Source organism: Oryx dammah, unplaced genomic scaffold (assembly GCF_014754425.2).
Source record: "Oryx dammah isolate SB20612 unplaced genomic scaffold, SCBI_Odam_1.1 HiC_scaffold_14, whole genome shotgun sequence".
Taxonomy (NCBI): Eukaryota; Metazoa; Chordata; class Mammalia; order Artiodactyla; family Bovidae; genus Oryx; species Oryx dammah.
Genome location: NW_024070198.1, coordinates 29,328,772 through 29,349,579, shown reverse-complemented (window position 1 = coordinate 29,349,579; position 20,808 = coordinate 29,328,772). Strand labels below are relative to the sequence as shown.

The window sequence follows — 20,808 nt, the reverse complement described above, 5'->3', positions numbered from 1 at the left end:
TTGAGGTAAGCATTATTAATATTCTGTGGATTGCTTTCTTTTTATTCATGATTATTTATTTATTAAAAAAAATTTTGGCTACACTGTGCAGCATGCGGGATGCTAGGTCCCTGACCAGGGATCGAACCCCTAACCCCTGGCAGTGGAAGCATGAGTACCAACCATTGAACCATCAGGGAAGTCCCCGATTACTTTTTATTGTAAAAAATAAATCTATATCAGTATTAAATAGGCGTGCATGCTAAGTCACTTGAGCCGTGTCTGACTCTTTGTGTGACCCTATGGACTGTAGCCCGGCAGGCTCCTCTGTCCATGGGATTCTCCAGGCAAGAATACTGGAGTGGGTTGCCATGCCCTCCTCTAGGGGATCTTTCCGACCCAGGGATTGAAACTGCATCTCTTATGTCTCCTGCACTGGTGGGCTTTTTTTTTTTTAACTATTAGTGCCACCTGGGAAGAATTCACAATTGTCAATATTAACACAATTATACCCATTTCATAGATAAAATCCAGTTGTATAGATGGAACATAACTTACTTAAATGATTCAGTGAGGGCTCTTTGATTGCAAGTGACAGAAAATTCATGTCAAACTGACCTAAACACAAAAGGAAACTTTTTGGCTGACATCTAAAAAGTCCAGAGGGAGATCTGGTTTCAGGCTTGCAGGATACAGGGCACAGATGATATTACGAGGTTTCTGTTTCTCTTTCTCTCTCCCTGCTCTGCTTTCTGCTGCTTTAGTGCCATTCATATGTTGCCTGGACAGCCAGCAGCTCCAGAGTAGGTGCTTCTGGGTTCTTGCGTGGCTAAGGAGAACAAGGCTCTCCTCCAGCAATTGCCACAGAAATTTCATTGCATTGGTCCTCTTTGTGAGCCTATCCCTGTGGCTTGTGCTGGAATCCAAGTGTTTCACCAGATAACTTGGACTGAGAGTAAGAGAGGGAAGGATGGAAGCAAAGATGGATCCTCAGAGGGAAATACAAGACCGGTTACCAGAAAGATAACGGATGAGTGCTGTGTGGCCAGAATAACAGTTCACAGTTCATATACTTGGAACGTTTAGAACTCACTTTGTATTGTTTCCTAGGGCTTTCGTAACAAAATACCACAGACTGGGTGGCTCAAACAGAAATTTATTAACTCATAGCTCTGGAGGCTGGAAGTCCAAGATCAAGGTGCCGTCAGTGTTGGTTCCTTCTGAGAACCATGATGGAAAATCCGTTCCAAGCCTGTCTCCTAGCTTCTGGTGGCTTGCTGGCAGTCTTTGGAGTTCTTTGACTTATAGAGGCATTGCTCTGATTTCTGTTCTCATGTTCACATGGCATTTTCTCTGTGTTCAAATTCTCTCTTATAAGGACATTAGTAATTTTGACTAGGGGTCCACTCTACCTGAGTACAATCTCATTCTAACTAACTATATCTACACTGCTCTACTTCCAAATAATGTCACCTTTTGAGGTTTGGGGGTTGAGGCTTCAACATCTGAATTTTGGTAGGACACAATTCAAGCCACAACATATATCCATACAATTTTTTTTGTTGTTATTGTTCGGTCACTAAGTCGTGTCAGACTCTTTGCAACCCCAAGGACTGCAGAATGTTAGGCTTCCCTGTCCTTCACTATCTCCCAGAGTTTGCTCAGATTCACATCCATTGATGCGGTGATGCTATCTAACCAACTCATACTCTACTGCCCTCTTCTCCTTTTGCCTTAGATCTTTCCCAGCATCAGGGTCTTTCTTTGGTGGCTTAGATAGTAAAGAGTCTGCCTGCAATGCAGGAGACTCAGGCTCAGTCCCTGGGTCAGAAAGATCCCCTGGAGAAGGGAATGGCAACCCACTGCAGTGTTCTTGCCTGAAGAATTTCATGGACAGAGGAGCCTGGTGTACTACAGTTCATAAGGTCGCAAAGGATTGGACACAACTGACCGACTAACAATGTTTCTGGTTACATTTAAAACCCATCCAGTCTGAGTTGGAATGATGAATCCAGTTGCTTCCTGCTTTCCACTGTATGGACTAAGAGATTGTATGAGGTGAACCCTAGTCAGTTAGTTCAGTCATTCACTTGTGTCTGACTCTTTGTGACCCCATGGATGGCAGCACGCCAGGCTTCCCTGTCCGTCGCCAACTCTTGGAGCTTGCTTAAACTTGTGTCCATCGAGTTGGTGATGCCACTCAACCATCTCATCCTGTGTCGTCCCCTTCTCCTGCCTTCAATCATTTTCCTTCTCCTCCTGCATCCAGATCTTTTCAAATGAGTCAGTTCTTCACAACATGTAGCCAAAGTATTGGAGCTTCAGCTTCAGCATCAGTCCTTCCAATGAATATTCAGGACTTATTTCCTTTAGGATTGACTGGTTTGATCTCCTTGCAGTCCAAGGGACTTTCAGAAGTCTTCTCCAACACCACAGTTCAAAAGCATCAATTCTTTGGTGTTCAGCTTTCTTTATGGTCCAACTCTCACATCCACACATGATGTGAAACTAAGAGATTGTATGAGGACTACGAGATTGTATGAGGTGACCTCTAGTGTTCCTTTCATATAACCTAGTGATGATTCAGTGTCTCAGGGCGAGGAATCCAACCTGTCGCCTAAATGTACACCTCAGTCCAACCACTTACCAGCTTGCGGACTTTGGGCAAGTGACTTAACCTCTGCAAATCTGTCTCCTCAACAGTAAAATGAGGATGACAGTCTTTTACTCCTTGGATTGTTGTGGTCGAGGCACAAAGTAAGTATGAGTCAATGTGACTGTTCTGTCTCTGCAGACACATGCGGACTTCAGAGATGGGAGGAGAGCCTGACATAACCCCAGTGTTCTCACCCTCTGCTGATGATTCGGCTCAACAATTTCTCCCTGAGGTTCTCCTGAAAGAAATTCAAGATGGGGAGGGATGCTTTGTTATCCTGCAAACAGAAATTCAAATCCGGTTCAGAGAACACAAAGTATTTCTCTTTCTCCCCTGAAGCCAGATGCGATAAATCTTGAGCAGACTCTAGGCGATGTGATTATGAAATACCTGCTCCCTTTAGGTTCCACTTAATCTGTCTCTCTGACATCTATTTTTTTTTCCTTACAACTTGATCTTTCCCACCATCTTTCAGATGTGGGCTGGAACCAGTCATTTTATTTACAATCTTTTTTTTGGCTTCATAAATTTGGGGAAATGAAACAGACATCTGCTACTTTCCAAGGCGCCACATCTTTTAGTTCTTTTATACTTTTTCTACAGGCCCTAATTTAGCTTGTCTAGATGCTGACTGAATAACAACTAGGACTCCAAGCTCTTGCATGCAGCATAACTGCTTGCTACAGATGTATCAGGGCTTCACCAAGGTCAAAGGAAAAGGTGTAGATTGCTTTCATTTAGCAAATGTTTCTGAAGTGCTGACTTTGTTCCGAGTGTTGGTTTAATCACCAGGTTCATAACAATGAGCAGGAGAGCCACTGTCCCTACCCTTGAGTACTGCACATTCTGGGGACATTCATTCAAGCAGAAAATATGTAATGAGAACTTAGTACACTTCCCATATTGTTCATCATTAAACAACACAGACACCACTTCTGCACTAATGGCTATGATGTGTGTGTGTATAAGGTGGGGGCAGAATACAATATACACATACATATATATTTTTTATCATGTTAAAAGGTAGTAAGTGCTGTGGGAAGAAAAAACAGCAGGGTAAGGGGTTTAGGAATTTGGGATGTTTTTACAATTTTAAATAGGGTGAGCATGGTAGGTCTGTTGAGAAGGTGATGCTTGAGCAAAGACTTGAAGGCAAGAGGAGGGAAAGGTGAGAAGGGAGCCTGGATATTTGGGGGAAGAGCAAGTCCACGGGCTCTGAGTGTACCTAACTTTTTCAAAGAAAGCAAGGAGGTCAGTTTTGCTGGAGCTGAGTGAGCAATGTGAGAACAGAGGAAATGGTTAGGGACAAATTAAGCAGAGTTTTTACCCTGAATGAAAGGACGAACCAACAGAGAGTGCTAAGCAGAGCAGGGACAAGATCTCAGACGTGAAAAGGGCTGACCTGGCTGCTAAGTTTAGGCTAGGCTGTGCAGGTGCCGGTGGTATTAGGGAAGCCAGAATAATCAATCACAAGGGTGAGAAGGTAGTGACACAGACCTGGAGGGGGGACAGGTCGGGGTAATGAGAAGAAGAGGTAATGAGAAGAAGAGGCTGGATTACGGATTTGTATTGAAGACAGGACCAACACGATTTTCTGACAGACTGGATGTAGGGTGTGAAAGAGGAGGCAAGGATGCCTCCAAGATCTGTCTACTGACTGGGGGAGCACGGTTCTGTTTTGGTGCGTTGAACCAGGAGTGCCGTTCGGACATAAGTTTGAGATGCCTATTAGCTATCCAAGTGGAGTGAGCAGCTGGCTTTTGCCTGTATAATTGATTTTGGGAATATGCTTACGCTTCAGGAAGTGAGAGCATGTTGAGGCACTTTCAGAACTGGGTACGTCCTCCTAAAAGCTAGAACATCCCTGAAGGGCAGCTCATCGCGCCTCTGCAGCCCCTTCGGCCGACAAAGCCCTTCTTTTTCCTCTTTGGGGGATGGCGAGAACAATGAACCGAAACCACAAGCCACGGCACAGCCTCCATTCCCTCACTAGACGCGAGGAAAGAAGCTTGGGGATTGGGATGGGAATGCAGACGGGTTCAGCGCAGTGGGGCGGTCCCGGGGTGAGTGGGCGGGGCCTGGGGTAGGCGGGGCCGCGGCGCGGGCGCACGCCTCAGAGGGGGGCGTGGCCAGCCCGGCGCGCGCGCCGGCCTCCTGTGCTCCTGCAGGTCCGCCGGCGATCAGCTGGTCTGCGCTCCACTGACGTGGGCCCCGGCACGTCACCGCCGAATGGCAGCCTCCAGAAAGGCACCGCGAGTAAGGTGAGGGCGCTCTGCCGGGGATCCGGCGTCCGGGCAGCGCGCGGCCCCCCGGGCCTGGGCACGCATGTTGCACCCCGGAAGGCAGGGACAAGCGGGTGAGGAGCTGCGGGCGGCCCACCGCAGTCGGGCGCCGGCTGGGGCTGGCTGGAGCCCCCCGAGCGAGGCCACAGGGGAGGGAACCATGCAGCCGGGCAAGTTCCGGTTGGTTTCCAGCGGTCGCGGGCACCCCCAGGCAGCCCGAGCCAGGTCCCCGGACGTGTGTGTGTGCGGAGCTGCGACCATCGGCCCGAGGGGGCGGTGGCCATCGCCTCCCCTTCCCCGGCCTAGTGAGAAGGCCCGCTCTGGCAGGAAGTTGACCCCTGCTGGCTCTTCTCGGGGTTCGGGGAGGCGGGCGAGCCCCTGCCTTCGCTCCTCTACCCTGGGAATCTAATCCTCAAATTACAACCCTGACAGTATGACACCTGCAATTAGCCTTACTGATCTGTCACCGCCACAAGCATAGGCAACCGCGGGCCCTTCCCCACCCAAGTGTTTTCAGAGGCTAGGGAATACTTGGGCATAATCTCCAGGAAAGTCCCATTGCTAACCTGCCCTGGGTTCTCCCTGGATTCAGGGAGGTGAGACGGATAATCCCCTGGTCTCACATTAACAGGTTGCAGCCTGTGCTTCCCCCATACCCAGGGAATACTTATCAGAGTAGCTAACAAAATGGGAGGAGGCTGAGAGATAAGTTGAGGGTCACAAAGGTCAGAAGCCAAGCACCCTGGCAATCCACACGAGGTCAGCCATCCTCTAACCAGCTGAAACTTGAATGAATAGGCTTCGCAGCCTGGACAGACTCACTTGCTGAACACAGACCAAGGCTTGTGCTGGTGTTTGTGAGTGGAGGGATCCCAAGCCGACCTTGAGTTGAACTTGGCCTCGCCACAGCATGTTAGGGATGAGTAGAGAACCTGCCCACCCTATGAAAGGATGTCTGATGTGTGGCTAACCTGCACGGGGAAGGAGCTGCCTATGTGTTAGTGCTGGAGGTGGGTTCAGACAAGTGGATCCTGAGTTAGGGCCCTAGGCTGAGAAGTAGCCTTTGAGGACCAAGTTAGTCTTTGCTGGTTTCATAGACTCACAACATTTTAGGGGTAGAAGGGTCTTTAGGCATCAACTGAGAGAGCCTCTTTACCTCACACAGGAGGCCACTGAGAGCTGAGAGAAGGGGGGCCATTTGCCCCAGGTACTTCCCCCAATGGCAGAATTTGAGTGCTATCACTGTAAACATGACTTGGTTTAGATGATGGAAACTGGACTCAAATTGACTTAGTTAAGGGGTTGAGCCAGCTTCTAGTGCAGCTGAGTCCAGGTGACCACACCAGCTTCAGACTTGGTTTCTCTCTTGCACTTCTTGGCTCTGATTTCTTCAGTGTTGGCTTCATTGTCAGGCAGACTTTCTCCTTTGGCAGATGATGACAATTGTAGTCTCACAGCCCCAGCAGAAATAGGGTCCTTTTACCTAATGGTTGGAGCAGAAATTCCAAATCTGATCCTCACTGGACTGATTTGATCCTATGTTCATCGCTGGTTTGAAAGGATGGATTGATCCTTTGTCCTTCGCTGGTTTGGAAGGATGGATTGAACAGGCCTGGATCCCAGAACTTGGTGGGTGAACAGGTGAGACTCATTCCAACTCTGTGGGCTGCAAGTGGAGAAGAGACATTTTCAGAAGGAAAACCAAGGTGCTCTGACCAAAAGAGGGAGGGTTGGTAGGCAAAAATAACATTGCCCACTTCTTCACCCTAGAACCTGTTCCATTCTACCCTTGTCTCACCTTACAGGGCATGACTGAGCATCTTGGTCCTCGTTTTGCCCCATCCTGAATGATATACATGTGTGATTCTCATCCTGGACTGGGGGCATGGGTAGGGTAATAACACTGCTGGGATTTCTTTAAAAAGAGAGAGGGAGAAAAATGTGCCATAACCATCTTATAAATAGATTGAATATAGATTGAATAGGAAGTTCTCTGCATGCTTCTTTCCTCTTACTCATCTCATGGCGCATCATGATACTGAGAAGGTGTTGGCTGGAGAAGGGGCTTCCCAGGTGGCTCAGTGGTAAAGAATCTCCTGCCCAGCAGGAGACACGGGTTCAATCCCTGGGTGGGTAAGATCCCTGGAGAAGGAAATGGCCACCCGCTCCAGTATTCTTGCCTGGGAAATCCCATGAACAGAGGAGCCTGGCAGGCTGCAGTCCATGGGCTTGCAAGAGTCAGACACGATAGTGACTAAACAACAACCACAGGCTGAAGAAGTCCGGGGCAGGAGAAGAGCACTCAAGTGAAACTTGGGAGGCCTAGACTCTAGTTCTAGACGAGCTGTCCCATCAAATAGCTCTGAGGCCTTGAGCAATTTGTTGATCTCTGTTTCTCAGCTTCTTTCTAGAGGTGGGAGCTGAGTTGGATCATCCCTCAGGTATATCCTAGCTCTAACGTTTAATGATAACCTTGCTCTGAGAGCTGGAGAATGTGTCTGTCCAAGTAAGTGAAGGGTAGATGGATTTCGGACTCTGCAGAGACCAGGATATGACAGAAGCATGATTGTTTTAATGTTTAGCTGCTTTGTGGCTCCTTTGATCCTTACAGTAAGATGGAGTTGGTGATGCTGACAGAGAGTGCTTGAACTCAAGTTCTCTGGGAACGTCACCTGTCAAGACTGATTTCTCGCCTTGTCTTTGCAGCTCCTAATTTTATGGCCTGTGGCGAGTTGTTTCTTCTCATGTAAAATGAATGAATAGAGCTGCTTTTGAATAGTTTCCCTCCAGCTCTCTTGTCCTGTGTGTCAACCAGTCACTTGAGTATGTAGAGAAATTGACTTCCTTGGCTCATCGTCTGTCTTTTAAATGTGTATATGAAGTCAAGGGAAACCAGGTGAGAATGTGATTTGTTTTCTGTCCAAGGAAAAGAGGTTTTTTACTTTGTAAAATATTATAACAACTTTATTGAGATATAATTCATGTACCACACAATTTACCTATTAAAAAATACAATTCAGTGGTTTTGAGAATATTCTCAGAGTTGTGCAACCATGACCATGATCAGTTTTTAGGACATTTTAATCCTCCCTGGAAGAAGCCCTGTACACAGTGCAGTCACTCCTTATTTCCAGCTCCATCCTACGTCTAAGCAACCACTGCCTATTCTCTCTCTATGGATTTGTTTCTTTTGGACACTGCATATGAAATCATACAATGTATGATCGTCTTTGGCTTTTTTCACTTAGCATAAAATGTTTTCCAGCTTTACTACGTTGTAGCATATATCAGTAATTATACCTTTTTATTGCCAAATAATATTGCATTGTATGTTTAGACCACTTTTATTTATCCATCAATTGATGGATGTTTGGGTTGTTTCTACTTTTTGAATATCATGAATAACGCTTCTATGAATGTTGTGTGTAAGTTTTCAGGTGGACTTGTGTTTTCAGTTTCCTTTGCTATGTACCTAGGAGTGAAATTGCCGGGTCATAGGCTAAGACTGTATTTAATCTTTTGAGGAATGCTGGACTGTTTTCCAAAGCTACTGTACTGTTTTACATTCCCACCAGTGATTTTCTGGTTGTTCCAATTTTTCCACGTCCTTGCCCCTTGTCCTTTTTTTTTTTTTTTTAAATTATAATCTTCCTAGTGGGTGTGAAGCGGTATCTCATTGTGGCTTTCATTTGCATTTCCCTTATGAATAATGATGCTGAAAATCTTTTCATGCTGATTATTGGCCGCTTGTATATCTTCTTAGGAGAAATGTCTATTTGGAATCTGTGACCGTTTAAACATTGTAATATTTTTCTTTGTATTGTTGAGGTGTAATAGTCCTTTTTAAAAAAAGTTTTATTTATTTTTGGCTGTGCTGGGTCTTTGTTGCTGGTGCAGGCCTTCTCTAGCTGTGGTGAGCAGAGGCTACTTTCTAGTTCAGTGTATGCGCTTCTCATTTTAGTGGCTTCTCATTTCAGGCTCTAGGGCATGTGGGGTTCAGCAGTTGTGCCTCATGGGGTTAGTTGCCCCGTGGCTCGTGGGATCTTCCCAGAGCAGGGACTGAACCCAGGTACCCTGTATTGGCAGGTGGTTGCTTAACCACTGGACTACCAAGGAAGTCCTTATGGTAGTTCTTTATATACTCTGGATACCAGAATCTTATCATATATTTGAGTTGCAAATGTTTTATTTTATGGGTTGCCTTTTCACTTTCTTCATCGTATCCTTTGAAGCATTACAGTCTTTAATGAAGTCCTGTCTGTTTTTCTTTTGCTGCATATGCTTTTGATGTCATATCTAAGAAATCATTGCCTAATTCAAAGTCAGGCAGATTTATGTCTATGTTTTCTTCTAAGAAAACATTTATGTCTGTGATCCATTTTAAGTTAATTTTTGTATATGGTGTGAAGGTGGAAGTTCAGCTTCCTTCTTTTACATGTGGATATCCATTTGTCCCATCATCATTTGTTGAAGAGACTATGTTTTTCTCCATTAGATGTTGTTGTTGTTGTCCAGTCCCTAAGTTGTGTCCTACTCTTTGCGATTCCATGGGGTGCCAGGCTTCCCTGTCCTTCACCATCTCCCAGAGTTTGCTCAAACTCATGTCCATTGAGTTTGTGATACCTCCAATCATCTCATTCTCTGTTGCCCCCTTCTCCTCTTCCCTCAATCTTTCCCAGCATCAGGGTCTTTTCCAATGAGTCAGCTGTTTGCATCAGGTGGCCAAAGTATTGTATCTTCAGCTTCAGCATCGGTCCTTTCAATGAATATTCAGGTTTGATTTCCTTTATGATTGACTGGTTTGATCTCCTTGAAGTCCAAGGGACTCTGACTCTCAAGAGTCTTCTTCAGCACAACAGTTCAGAAACATCAATTCTTTGGCACTCACCTTCTTTATGGTCCAGCTCTCACATCTGTACATGACCATGGGAGAAACCATAGCTTTGACTATATGAACCTTTGTCGGCAAAGTGATGCCTCTGCTTTTTAATACGCTGTCTAGGTTTGTCATAGCTTTTCTTCCAAAGAGCAAGCATCTTTTAATTTTGTGGCTACAGTCACCATCAGCAGTGATTTTGGAGCCCAAGAAAACAGTCTGCCACTGTTTCCATTCTTCACAGCCCCCCTGCCCCCCACCCCCCTGCCTCCACCCGATCTATTTGCTATGAAACAGTGGGACCAGATGCCATGATCTTTGTTTCTGGAATGTTGAGTTTTAAGCCAGTTTTTTCACTCTCCTCTTTCACCCTCATCAAGAGGCTCTTTAGTTCTTCTTTGCTTTCTGCCGTTAGAGTGGTATCATCTACATATCTGAGGTTGTTGATATTTCTCCCGGCACTATTGATTCCAGCCTGATTCATCTAGCCCAGCATTTCCTATGATGTACTCTGCATGTAAGTTAAATAATACAGTATACAGCCTTGACATACTCCTTTCCCAATTTTGAACCAGTCCATTGTTCCATGTCTCGTTTGAATTGTTTCTTCTTGACATGCATACAGATTCTTAGGAGGTAGATCTGGTTGTTGTTGTTGTTAAGTCGCCAAGTTGTGTCCAACTTGTTTGCGACCCCACGGACTGTAACCACTTGCCAGGTTCCTCTGTCCATCGGATTTCCCAGGCAAGAATACTGTGGTGGGTTGCTATTTCCTTCTCCAGGGGATCTTCCTGACCCAGTGATTGAACCCATGTCTGCTGTATTGGCAGGCAGATTCTTTACCATGGAGCCACCAGGGAAGCCTTCATTGATATATATCTATCTTTATGCCAGTACCACAGTGTCTTGATTACTGTAGTTTTATTAATTTTGAAATCAGGAAGGGTTGAATCCTTCAACTTTGTTCTTTTTCATGATTGTTTTGGTTATTTCAGATTCTTTGCTTTTCTGAGTTTAGGATCTGCTTATAGTGGAAGACAATTCATGAATTAGAGACTGAGATTGAGATTTACCTGCCATGGTGATGTTTTATCTGAAACTTACTTATTTCATCACTGATATTGGGGTGAGAGTTTTTCCGTCTCATAAAGGAAAATTGCTAAGTCAAGTTGATATTCCTCTCTGACTAAACCTTGCCACGTTTACTGAGGTCAAAGTCTGCAATAGCCTATTCTTTCTCTTCCTTAGGGCAAATTACCAGGATTTTCAGCTGAAAAATTTAAGAATAATTGAACCTAACGAGTTGACATACTCAGGAGACCCAGGTGTGGAAACAGGTAATAATTTTGCCTCTTACTTTAGATGGAACATCTCGGAAGGATTTTAGATTCCTCTACTTCAGCACCAAGTTGACAGAGAAGGGAGGGTAAGGGATTAATAATTGATCATGTCTAGGGATGAAGGGATGTATGTCTGGAAATTAAAAACCATTTTGTCTTTTGGCTTCCTGGGTTATTGGTTATCGGAGAAGGCAATGGCACCCCACTCCAGTACTCTTGCCTGGAAAATCCCATGGACAGAGGAGCCTGGTAGGCTGCAGTCCATGGGGTCGCGAAAGTCAGACACGACTGAGCAACTTCACTTTCACTTTTCACTTTCATGCATTAGAGAAGGAAATGGCAACCCACTCCAGTGTGCTTGCCTGGAGAATCCCAGGGACAGGGGAGCCTGGTGGGCTGCCATATACAGGGTCGCACAGAGTCGGACATGACTGAAGCAACTTAGCAGCAGCAGCAGCAGGGATGAGGGGATGTATGTCTGGAAATTAAAAACCATTTTGTCTTTTGGCTTCCTGGGTTGTTGGTTATTGTGTGTATGTGTATATTTTATATATATATATGTGTGTGTGTATATACACATATATATGTTACTTTTTTTCAGTAGAAAGTGGAGAGATATGGTTTTTGAATTCATTGTTCTTGGCATGGTGGTGATGGTGGTGGTAGTGGTAGAGATAGGTTGTTATTGAAAAAGTTCTAGTCTGATTTTTCTAATTTCTAATATAATTTATTGACATCCTTAGAGATTGGCTTTTAGTTTTCATCTTAAGACTATGAAATAAGTTTATAATGTATTATTGTGCTTTATAAATTGAACAGGCATTCAGGAAAATCCTTTGGGGAAAAATTTCTGGAACCATATCCTCTTCCTAGAACTGATTAGTTATATTGTTGGGTTGCCAGAAACCCAAATTCCGAGAAAAAAAGAAAAAAAGTGGTATATTTCTATATTTCCAGTCCCTTTTCTGCGGACTACTCAGGAGAACTACAGCGTTTCCTTCTTTTTCAACCGACTGAAAAAGATCAGTCCCACGTTAGATCAGAAGCACGTTAGTAACCATAACTGATCTCTCTTTGGAAGATCAGTGCTGTAACTATATGCAGTTTTAGGTCCTTTTTCTTGAAAAATGTAGCTGTGTCCAACACATTTTGGACCATGTTGGAGGAAGGAGAGGAAGGAATGAGAAGAAGAGGAGGTAGGAAAGGGAGAAGTGATAGAAACATTGGATTTAGAGTTTGGTGAGAATTTCTCTTTCTTTTTATTGCATATGAAGGAATAGAGCTTCAGGGAGTTTCCGTTGTCCGAGGTTGCAAATTCCAGCTGGAAACTGGAGCCCACGTGTTTTGACTCCTTGGGTCTTAGAATTGCTTTAAGAGAGCCGCCTCTGTTATGTTCTCTAGATAAGATGGTGTGTCAGTGCGTGGGCTTGGTAACTGGATAGGCCTTGGGTCCTCATCCTGATGATCCACTTGACTTGGGTCATCAAGTATTTGACTTCTCTTTATTTATCTGTGAAATGGGAAGAGTTGAACCTCCCTGGGTGGGGATTATTATGAGGATTAATCACTAATGTATGTAAAGCTCTTGGCCCTTGCTCAGCAGTGGGACAGAGCAACACACTCTAAAGCTCTGGGTGCTGGAGGAGCAGCTTGGCATCTGTGAAAATGCTAAGATGCTGAAATTGGAGTAAACCAGCCCCTTCTATTCTCGTAACAAGACATGTAGGAATCCCAGCTGGTGCTTCAGATTCAGATTGAGCTTCTACAGTGTATCAGTTGCCGTGTATGGTGCTTTCACACAGGCTGTCATGTTAAATTCTTCTAGCCACCCAGTGAGGTAAATAGGGTGTGCCCTTCATGTAATTCCAAGCAGCGAAAAGTCTTTTGTTTGTGATAAAGGTTGAAGGCTTAGGAACTTATTTCTAAAAGCAGACCCACATATGCAAGAGACTTTCAAATGAGTCATTCTTTTTCGAGCATGATTTAAAAATACCTGGCAACGTATGGGCTAAATTTACATCATGCGCTGGTTTGTTGTTCTTGGCTCCCCACGTCTCTGCACACCCTGATTAGCTCTTGGCTGCTTCTAACGTTTCTGAAAAGTAATGGGATGTGGAGTGAGCAGATGCTAAAATATGGCATCTTCTAGGATCCTAGCTTTCTTTCACAGAAGATTCATCACTGTTATGTTGAGTCTGAAAAGATAGGCACAGAGCTGTGATACTCATTCAGCCATCTTCGAGTGAGCTTATGCATGTATGAGATGCTGGGCTAGATACATGGATTCAGGGATGAAGATGACGTGGCCTCTGCCTTAAGGAGAAGCAATATAGCCACCATTTCTCACCATTTCTCGCATTGCTTTCATAGTTATTGTAGTTAATTGTGTATCTACCTCTAGTAATTGCAAACACAACATTTACTATGTGCCAGGCGCTGCTTCTAAATGCTTTCCCTATGGTAGTCCATTTAATCCTCATAAAAACTAGCCTGTGAGGACCGCCAGCCATGGTTTTCATCTCCTGCATCATGACTGTCATTTGAGCTGCCGCCGCCGCAGTGGTTGGGTCTCGTAATTGTACCTGCTTTGTCTCCTCCTCAACTCGAGCTGCTCACCCGTTCACTCACTTGTCCTGCAGCCACCTTTTCTCATTGTGTCCATCTCCATGATAGCTGCCTCCATGGCCGCAGCCCATTTGTTGCCTCAGCCACAGCCATCGTATCTTCTGGCTGCGGTATTGGGAATCTTTTCGCTGAGTCTCATATAGGTGGCAAAGACGTGTCTGCATCAGACCGAGGACACTGACCAAATGTGAGGGGCATGAAGGGTGGGGAAGGCAGGATCAGGGGAGATGTTAATAGTGGTGAGGGTGGCAGGGGGCATTGTGGAGGAAAGTGTGAAGGTGCCCCTGTAGTGGAGAGAAACTGAGGATGCTGGTGATCCCGCGGGAGGCCAGTCTGGAGGAGGAACGTATTGATGAGGCGAGAGGTGGTGATGAAGATCAGAGTGTGTGCTGAGGAAGCAGGCTGCGGTGACCAGGAAGCAGAGATGTCCTTGACCGGCTCCATCTTGCCTTTGATGGTTTTCAGCGTGTGCTTGCTGTGCTAAGTCATGTCAGTCGTGTTGGACTCTTTGTGACCCTATGGACTGTAGCCAGACTGCTCTGTCTGTGGGATTCTCCAGGCATCAACACTGGAGTGGGTTGCCATTCCCTCCCCCAGGGGACCTTCTTGACCCAGGGATTGAACCCGTGTCTCTTATGTCTCCTGCATTGGGAGTCAGGGTCTTTACCACTAGTGCCACCTGTTACTGAAGATCTTGTGCTTGCCATTGGGTCTGTTGACTTTACTGATGAAGTCAGTAACTGATAGTATTGATCGGTACTACAGTCAGCACAATAAACACCTAGTCAGTGCCAGCAAAATCCTTAAGTCAGGATGTGTCCAAATAGAGGTCAAATTCTTCTATTTGGAAGAACAGAGGAAATTAATGATGTCAAAAGAAAATACACTGGTTTCTATCATGTAGTTGCTTTCTAAAATTCCAGATGCTCAGGCTGTGCTCCCCTCTGGGTAGCTCTCATGTGCCACCAAGGTTGGAATACTGCTCCAGAGGATGTTTATGTTTTTGCTTGACTTTTAAAAATATTAAATTGCTCAGAAATATGATTCGGAAGCACAAATTTATTTTGAAACCCCGAAAGATGTCATAATAAACTTTTCAGATGCTGGCAAGCTTGTGATGTCACAATAGGCTTTATTTTGAACCCAGTGGAGGCATTAATATATAAATTTAGGTCATTAGATACTTCTGATCCCTCTTTTTCATATACATAAGAAATTATAGGCTCAGTAGGACAGACAAAAGGAAAGGATGTCCCTCTGAAAAGTATTCAGAAGCGACTGTTATGCAGGGATCCTGGACATGTTTGACTCATGAATAGGACCGTTTCTGGTGTCTCTCTCTTTTGGAGACTTCTGTCTTTTGGAAACTTCTGAGTGGGAGCCCTGAGGCCAGTAACTGAAGCTGCCCTTGCAGATTACCAATAAGATGGGGTACTTTCCCAGTGAGTCCCAAGATTAGTATCATACCCTGTAGGGGAATCTATTGGAGATAACCATAGAGACTGAGGCTTTTATAGCCCAAGGTGGTGATGGTGATGGAGAAGCACCAGATAAAACTGTTAAAGAAAAAGAACCAAAATAAAAAAAAAGATCCATACCTAGCAGACTATAAGCTACGATGAGTTAGAGTATACACTTTTTAAAAAAGATTTACTGATTTATTTTATTTTTGGCTGTGCTGAGTCTTCTTGATGCACTTGGGCTTTCTCTAGCTACAGCTAGAGGGGGTACTCTTCATTGCAGTGCGCGGGGCTCTCATAGGTGTGGTTTCTCTTGTTGCAGAGCATCGGCTCCAGGGTGCGTGAGCTTCAGTAGTTGCAACATGTGGGCTCAGTTGTTGTGGCTTCCAGGCACTAGAGCAATAGCCCAATAGTTGTGGCACACAGGCAGGTTTAGCTGATCTGCACCGTGTGGGAGCCTCTGGGACCAGGGCTCGAATTCACGTCTTCTGCTTTGGCAAGTGGATTCTTAACCACTTGATCACCAGGGAAGCCCCAGGGTATAAATTCTTAAAGATAACCTGTAGTACAATGGCCTCAATATAACTTTCCATTATTTACAGGATGGTACATTAGGATGTTTTTGGTTAAGCCAAGTATTTTTTATTTGTTTGAAAAATTGGTTGGTAAAATCCAAAAGTCCAAAACACCAAATGCTGGCTAGGATGTAGACCAGCAGGAACTTGAATGTATTAATGGTGGCAATGCAAAATGGTACAGCCACATTAGCAGACATTTGGTAGTTTCTTAGAAACCAAATATTACTCTTACCATATGATCCAGCAGTCATGCTCCTTGGTATTTAGCCAAAGGAACTGAAAACTTACATCCATACAAAAACCTGCAACATGGATGTTTATAGCAGTTTTATTCAAAATTGCCAAAACTTGGGAACAACCAGGATGTCCTCCAGTTTGTGAATGGATAAATATTAATAGGCTGTGGTATATTCAGACAATGGAATAATAGTCAGCAATAAAAAGAGATGAACTATTAAGTCATGAAAAGACATGGAGGAACCTGAAATCCACATTGCTAAGTGAAAGAAGCCAATCTGGAAAGGCTTTATACTGTGTGATTACAACAATGTGACTTCCTGGAAATGGCAAGGCAGTAAAAAGATGAGTCACACCAAGGGATTGGAGGAGAGAAAGGAAGGATGAATAGACTGAGCAGAGAGGATTTTAGGGCAATGAAAACTATTAAACTCTTAAATCATGATAGGTGCACATCACTATACATTTGTCAAGACCCATAGAATGGACAGCACCAACAGTGAACTCCAGGGTAAACTATGGACTTTGGAGGATCATGGTATCTCAGTGTAGATCATCAGTTTTTATACAATGTACCTCTCTGGAACTCAGCTGGTCATTGAGTTACGTGGGGCAGTCTGACTGGTTTTGGAACAAACTCTTCCTGTTGTTGCAGACAGCAGAATGGCTCCAAAGGTAACTTCAGAGCTGCTTCGGCAGCTGAGACAAGCCATGAGGAACTTGGAGTACGTGACAGAACCAATCCAGGCCTACATCATCCCGTCGGGAGACGCTCACCAGGTACTGAGTGGAGATGGGCTGGTGATGGAATTCATCAACCCCTCCTTTCTTTTCCTCCTTTCCCCCCTTAGTGTGTTTGTACTCTAGGATTCTAGTTGTCAAACCACCTCTAAGTGTGTCCTCCAGGGCTCAGCACAGGGAACTGTGTCCATTTGAACAGTTTGTTAACTATAGGATTTCTCAGAGCCTTTGATATACTAGGGTGCACTGTGTAACTCTAAGAAGCAGATGAAATATTCAGCATTTTCCAGATTTAAATGTCTGTGGAATTTTCAGTCATCTCAGAGTGGAGTAGGGGACTCAGTGTTCCAGGGAATTCCTTTGTCTGTTGATCTTCAGTAGTAGTTTCTTTACAATAATGGGTTCGAACTTGCTCCTTAAAGAGGGGAGAGAAAGGGGAGAATAGTATGTAAAGAGGAGAGGCTGCCGAAAAGGAGAATTTGGCAAGTGAAAGTGGTTGAAAGGTTGAAGGAGGAGGTGGGAGAGCAGGTATTAAGTGTAGAAGCAGAAGATCAAGCAGGACAGGGGGTTGTTGGATGTGGGAAGACGTGGTGACCGGGTACATTAATGCTAAGTTTAGTAGGCAGTGGGGAGATAGAGAGAGACGTGGGATTTAGGGTGGGGGTTTGGTAATGGAATTCTGCCATCCGCCTCTGTTGTTTAGATGAACAGGATTCACTAACTTCATAGGAACCAGGGTTTCACCTTTCGTCTTGACTGAGGACTAAACGTGAGTACGTAGCATAGCTTGCACAAGTTGGGCCTGAGGAGTGTAGGTGGCAGAGGAGGCAGGCATCCCACCCTTTAAGAAGGACAGACCTTGGCCTCATCCTCAGGGAACTCCTTTCTTCTTCCCCTGCCTGGGTACTTCTGATGGGCCCCTACCTGCTTCCTGTCTGTCCCAGAGTTCAGCCTTTGGACTTGGGCTTCAGGTCACATGGATTCTCTGCTGGATTCATCAGTGGGGTTTTTCATTCTCTTGCCTTTTAAGCATCAGGCAGTTGCCCTGGACTGATTTGACTGTAACTGCCCTATTGCAGTATTGGGTGGGATGGCGGAGCACATCATGTAGCAGTTGGTTTAGGGTCTTCTGTAAGTCCCTGTATCAGGTTCTCCAGAGAGACAGAACCAAACACATGCATATGGGGAGAGAGGGAGAGAAAAGAAAGAGATATTATGATATTTTGAGCGGTGGCTCACACAACATCAGCTCCCTTGGTTCTCAAGCTTCGGTTTGAACTGGAATTACACCTCTGGCTTCCCTGGTTCTTCAGCTTGCAGAGGGTACCAGGGATGTTTTCACATCAAAGGCCTGAGAACCAGGAATGCTGAAGTCTGAGAGCAGGAAAAGATGGATGTCTCATCTCGAACAGGAGAGAGCAAATTTGCCCTTCCTGCACCTTTTTGTTCTCTTCAGACTCTCAACAGATTGGATGCTGCCCCTGTATATCAGTGAGGGCGATCTTTATTGGGTCTGCCAACTCAAATGTTAATCTGTTCAAGAAACAACCTCACAGACACACCCAGAAATAATCTTTTACCAGCTTGCTATCTGGGAATCCCTTCACCCAGTCAAGTTGCCACCTAATATTAACCCTCACAGCCTCGCACACTATTGTCTGAAATCGGGTCTCTCCTTTCAAAGAGTCTCACAAGCTGTCATGAAGTCCCAGCCAGACTCCTAATAGTTTTGCTTTATTTATGAACCTTCACCTCCAGGTGAGGCCTTATTATATGGAAAGATGTGACCTGTGAGTATTACTTGCTTCAACCTTTGAAGGTTTTTTCCACTTAAGAGTGTTTGGAAACTTTGTGATGTTGGTGTTTTAGTTTTCTTTTGCCTGAAGTTAGGATAAAATCTGTCTGTTTACAGACAGAGGAGCCTGGCAGGCTACAGTCTGTAGGGTTGCAAAGAGCCAGACACCACTTAGTGACTAAATAACCAAATAGGCCCAAAGCAGTTTCTTATTCAACTTTGGGAATGGCAGCGACACTGGCCAAACCCCAGGTGATGTTGCAGGCTTCTGCTTAGTGTCTCATCTCCTATAACAGGTCTGGAATTTCAGAATTGGATGGCCCCTCCACAGATAAGAAAGCTGAATCTCTAATCGTGGAAAAATGTGTTTTCCAGCAACGTTCTGAAAACAGAAAAGTTAAGCTTGCTTGATATTAGCTGTCACTTTCATTGCAGAAGTTACTGTTTAGGCCCATCAACTTATATTCTTGGACTCTTGCTGTCCCCTTCTCTTTCACCACACCCGCCCCCCATTTTTCTCTTATAATCTTTGTCTATCATTTCTATTGCTGTAGCCTAGCCGTCGGCCTTGCCGGGCAGGAGAAGTTGTGTTTTGTTTGCTTCATGCATGTTTCCTGACTGCCATAACAGGGCTAAGTATTGGGTACTGGCTAAGTAGAGGGCCAGCAGTTGGCATATTGATATGTGTGTGGGTTCTAGAAACTGGGTTCTGGTGCCAGATTTATCACTTAACTAGCTGCTCGATCTCAAGTTAGTTACCTCAAATTCCTAAGTGTTCATTAAACTCTCTGGGTCTCAGTTTCCCTATCAGCAAAAAAGGAATAGTGACATACCTATCTCTTAGGGCTGTTACTAGGATTAAATGAGTTAACAGATATAAATGCTTAAAGTGTATCTGTCATGTAATAAATCTCTTTATATTTGTTGCTATTATTGTTGCTATTATTACTATTATAGTGATGAATGAAGGGAAATGTTCCCTTAAAGAGATTACAGAGTAGATAGCCCCTGTGACAAATATAACACAAAGTTCAACTAGTAAATGTCATAGAGAAGAACTCAGTCAGTCCAATAGAAAAATGTGAGGCATGTATGTAGTTTAACAATTCTAATATTTATGGTGGAAAAAAAGTAGAATGAAACAGTGAAAAAAATTTTTTTACCCCAGTATGTCCAAACATATTGTCATTTCATCACATCATCTGTATAAAAATCATCAATGATATAATTTACATTCTTTTTTTTATACTAGGTCTTAAATTCTGGTATCTACTTTATTATAGAACATCTCAACTTAAGTGTGGACTGTTCATTGGAAATATTTGATCTGTATTTAGATTTCATAAGATCTGCAGTTGAAAAGTGGACTTAGGTGCCAAAGTTGTTCCAAACATAGTAAAAAAATTTATAATAATAGAGTCTTAAGCATCAATTTTAAAATTTAAGTTAATTGAAATGAAATAAAATTAAACATTTAGTTTCTCAGTCACATTAGCCACATTTCAAGTGCTTGGTAGCTACATGTGTCTGGGGGCTACTATAATGGTCAGCACAGATTTAGGTAAAGTGCAGACTGAGCTCATTGGTCAGAGAGTATTTGAAGCTGGCAGGTAAGGAAGGCTGCATCATAAAATTGCATCATGTTCACATTTCTATTTAAATGTAGTAGGGACCCACTGTGGGTCTTTGGACAAGAGGGTGATGCGATCAGTCAGTGGGAGCAGTGTTCACTGTAGATTGGAGAAGGGACACACTGGGAACTGAGAGCCCTATTTGGAGGTCCTTGCAGGATCCTGGAGTGAGGGTGCAGAGGGCCTGGACTTCGGTGTTGTCTTAGGAGCAGGGAAGAAGGGAAGGATTTAGAGGAGAAGCAGTAGGTAGACTCGGAGAAGGCAAGGGCAACCCACTCCAGTGTTCTTGCCTGGAGAATCCCAGGGACAGGGGAGCCTGGTGGGCTGCCGTCTGTGGGGTTGCACAGAGTCGGACGCGACTGAAGCGACTCAGCAGCAGCAGCAGGAGCAGCAGATAGACTGATGAACCTTGCAGGCAGATGAATGAGGGAATGGGGAAGTTCGGAGGCTGGGAGGATTTGGGATGCCACCCACAGAAAGAAATGAGAAGCCCCACATTCTTGCTTCGGGTCCGTGAAGAGGAAGGGCACAGCTGGGATGACTGTGAAGTGGGGCCTGGGTCCGTGCCAGGACTTTGAGGACAGGAAGGAGGGCTGGCTTTGCGTGTG

The 20,808-nt window shown here is 44.6% G+C and overlaps 1 protein-coding gene across 4 annotated transcripts in view; it reads left to right on the top strand.

Moving 5' to 3' along the window:
* The first annotated feature begins 4,780 nt into the window (after positions 1 to 4,780).
* The window catches only part of XPNPEP1 (X-prolyl aminopeptidase 1), a 50,251-nt gene continuing 34,223 nt past the window's right edge, over positions 4,781 to 20,808 (top strand). Inside the window, exons 1-4 of one of the 4 annotated variants that reach the window (XM_040254396.1) lie at positions 4,862 to 4,896; positions 7,624 to 7,813; positions 11,042 to 11,130; positions 16,689 to 16,813. In XM_040254396.1, the coding sequence (XP_040110330.1) occupies positions 7,794 to 7,813; positions 11,042 to 11,130; positions 16,689 to 16,813 (234 nt within the window). In that variant the 5' untranslated portion in view covers positions 4,862 to 4,896; positions 7,624 to 7,793. Of the gene's footprint in view, positions 4,897 to 6,479; positions 6,559 to 7,623; positions 7,814 to 11,041; positions 11,131 to 16,688; positions 16,814 to 20,808 lie in introns of those variants that run through there. The other 3 variants (XM_040254395.1, XM_040254398.1, XM_040254397.1) reach the window with 3 other exon arrangements.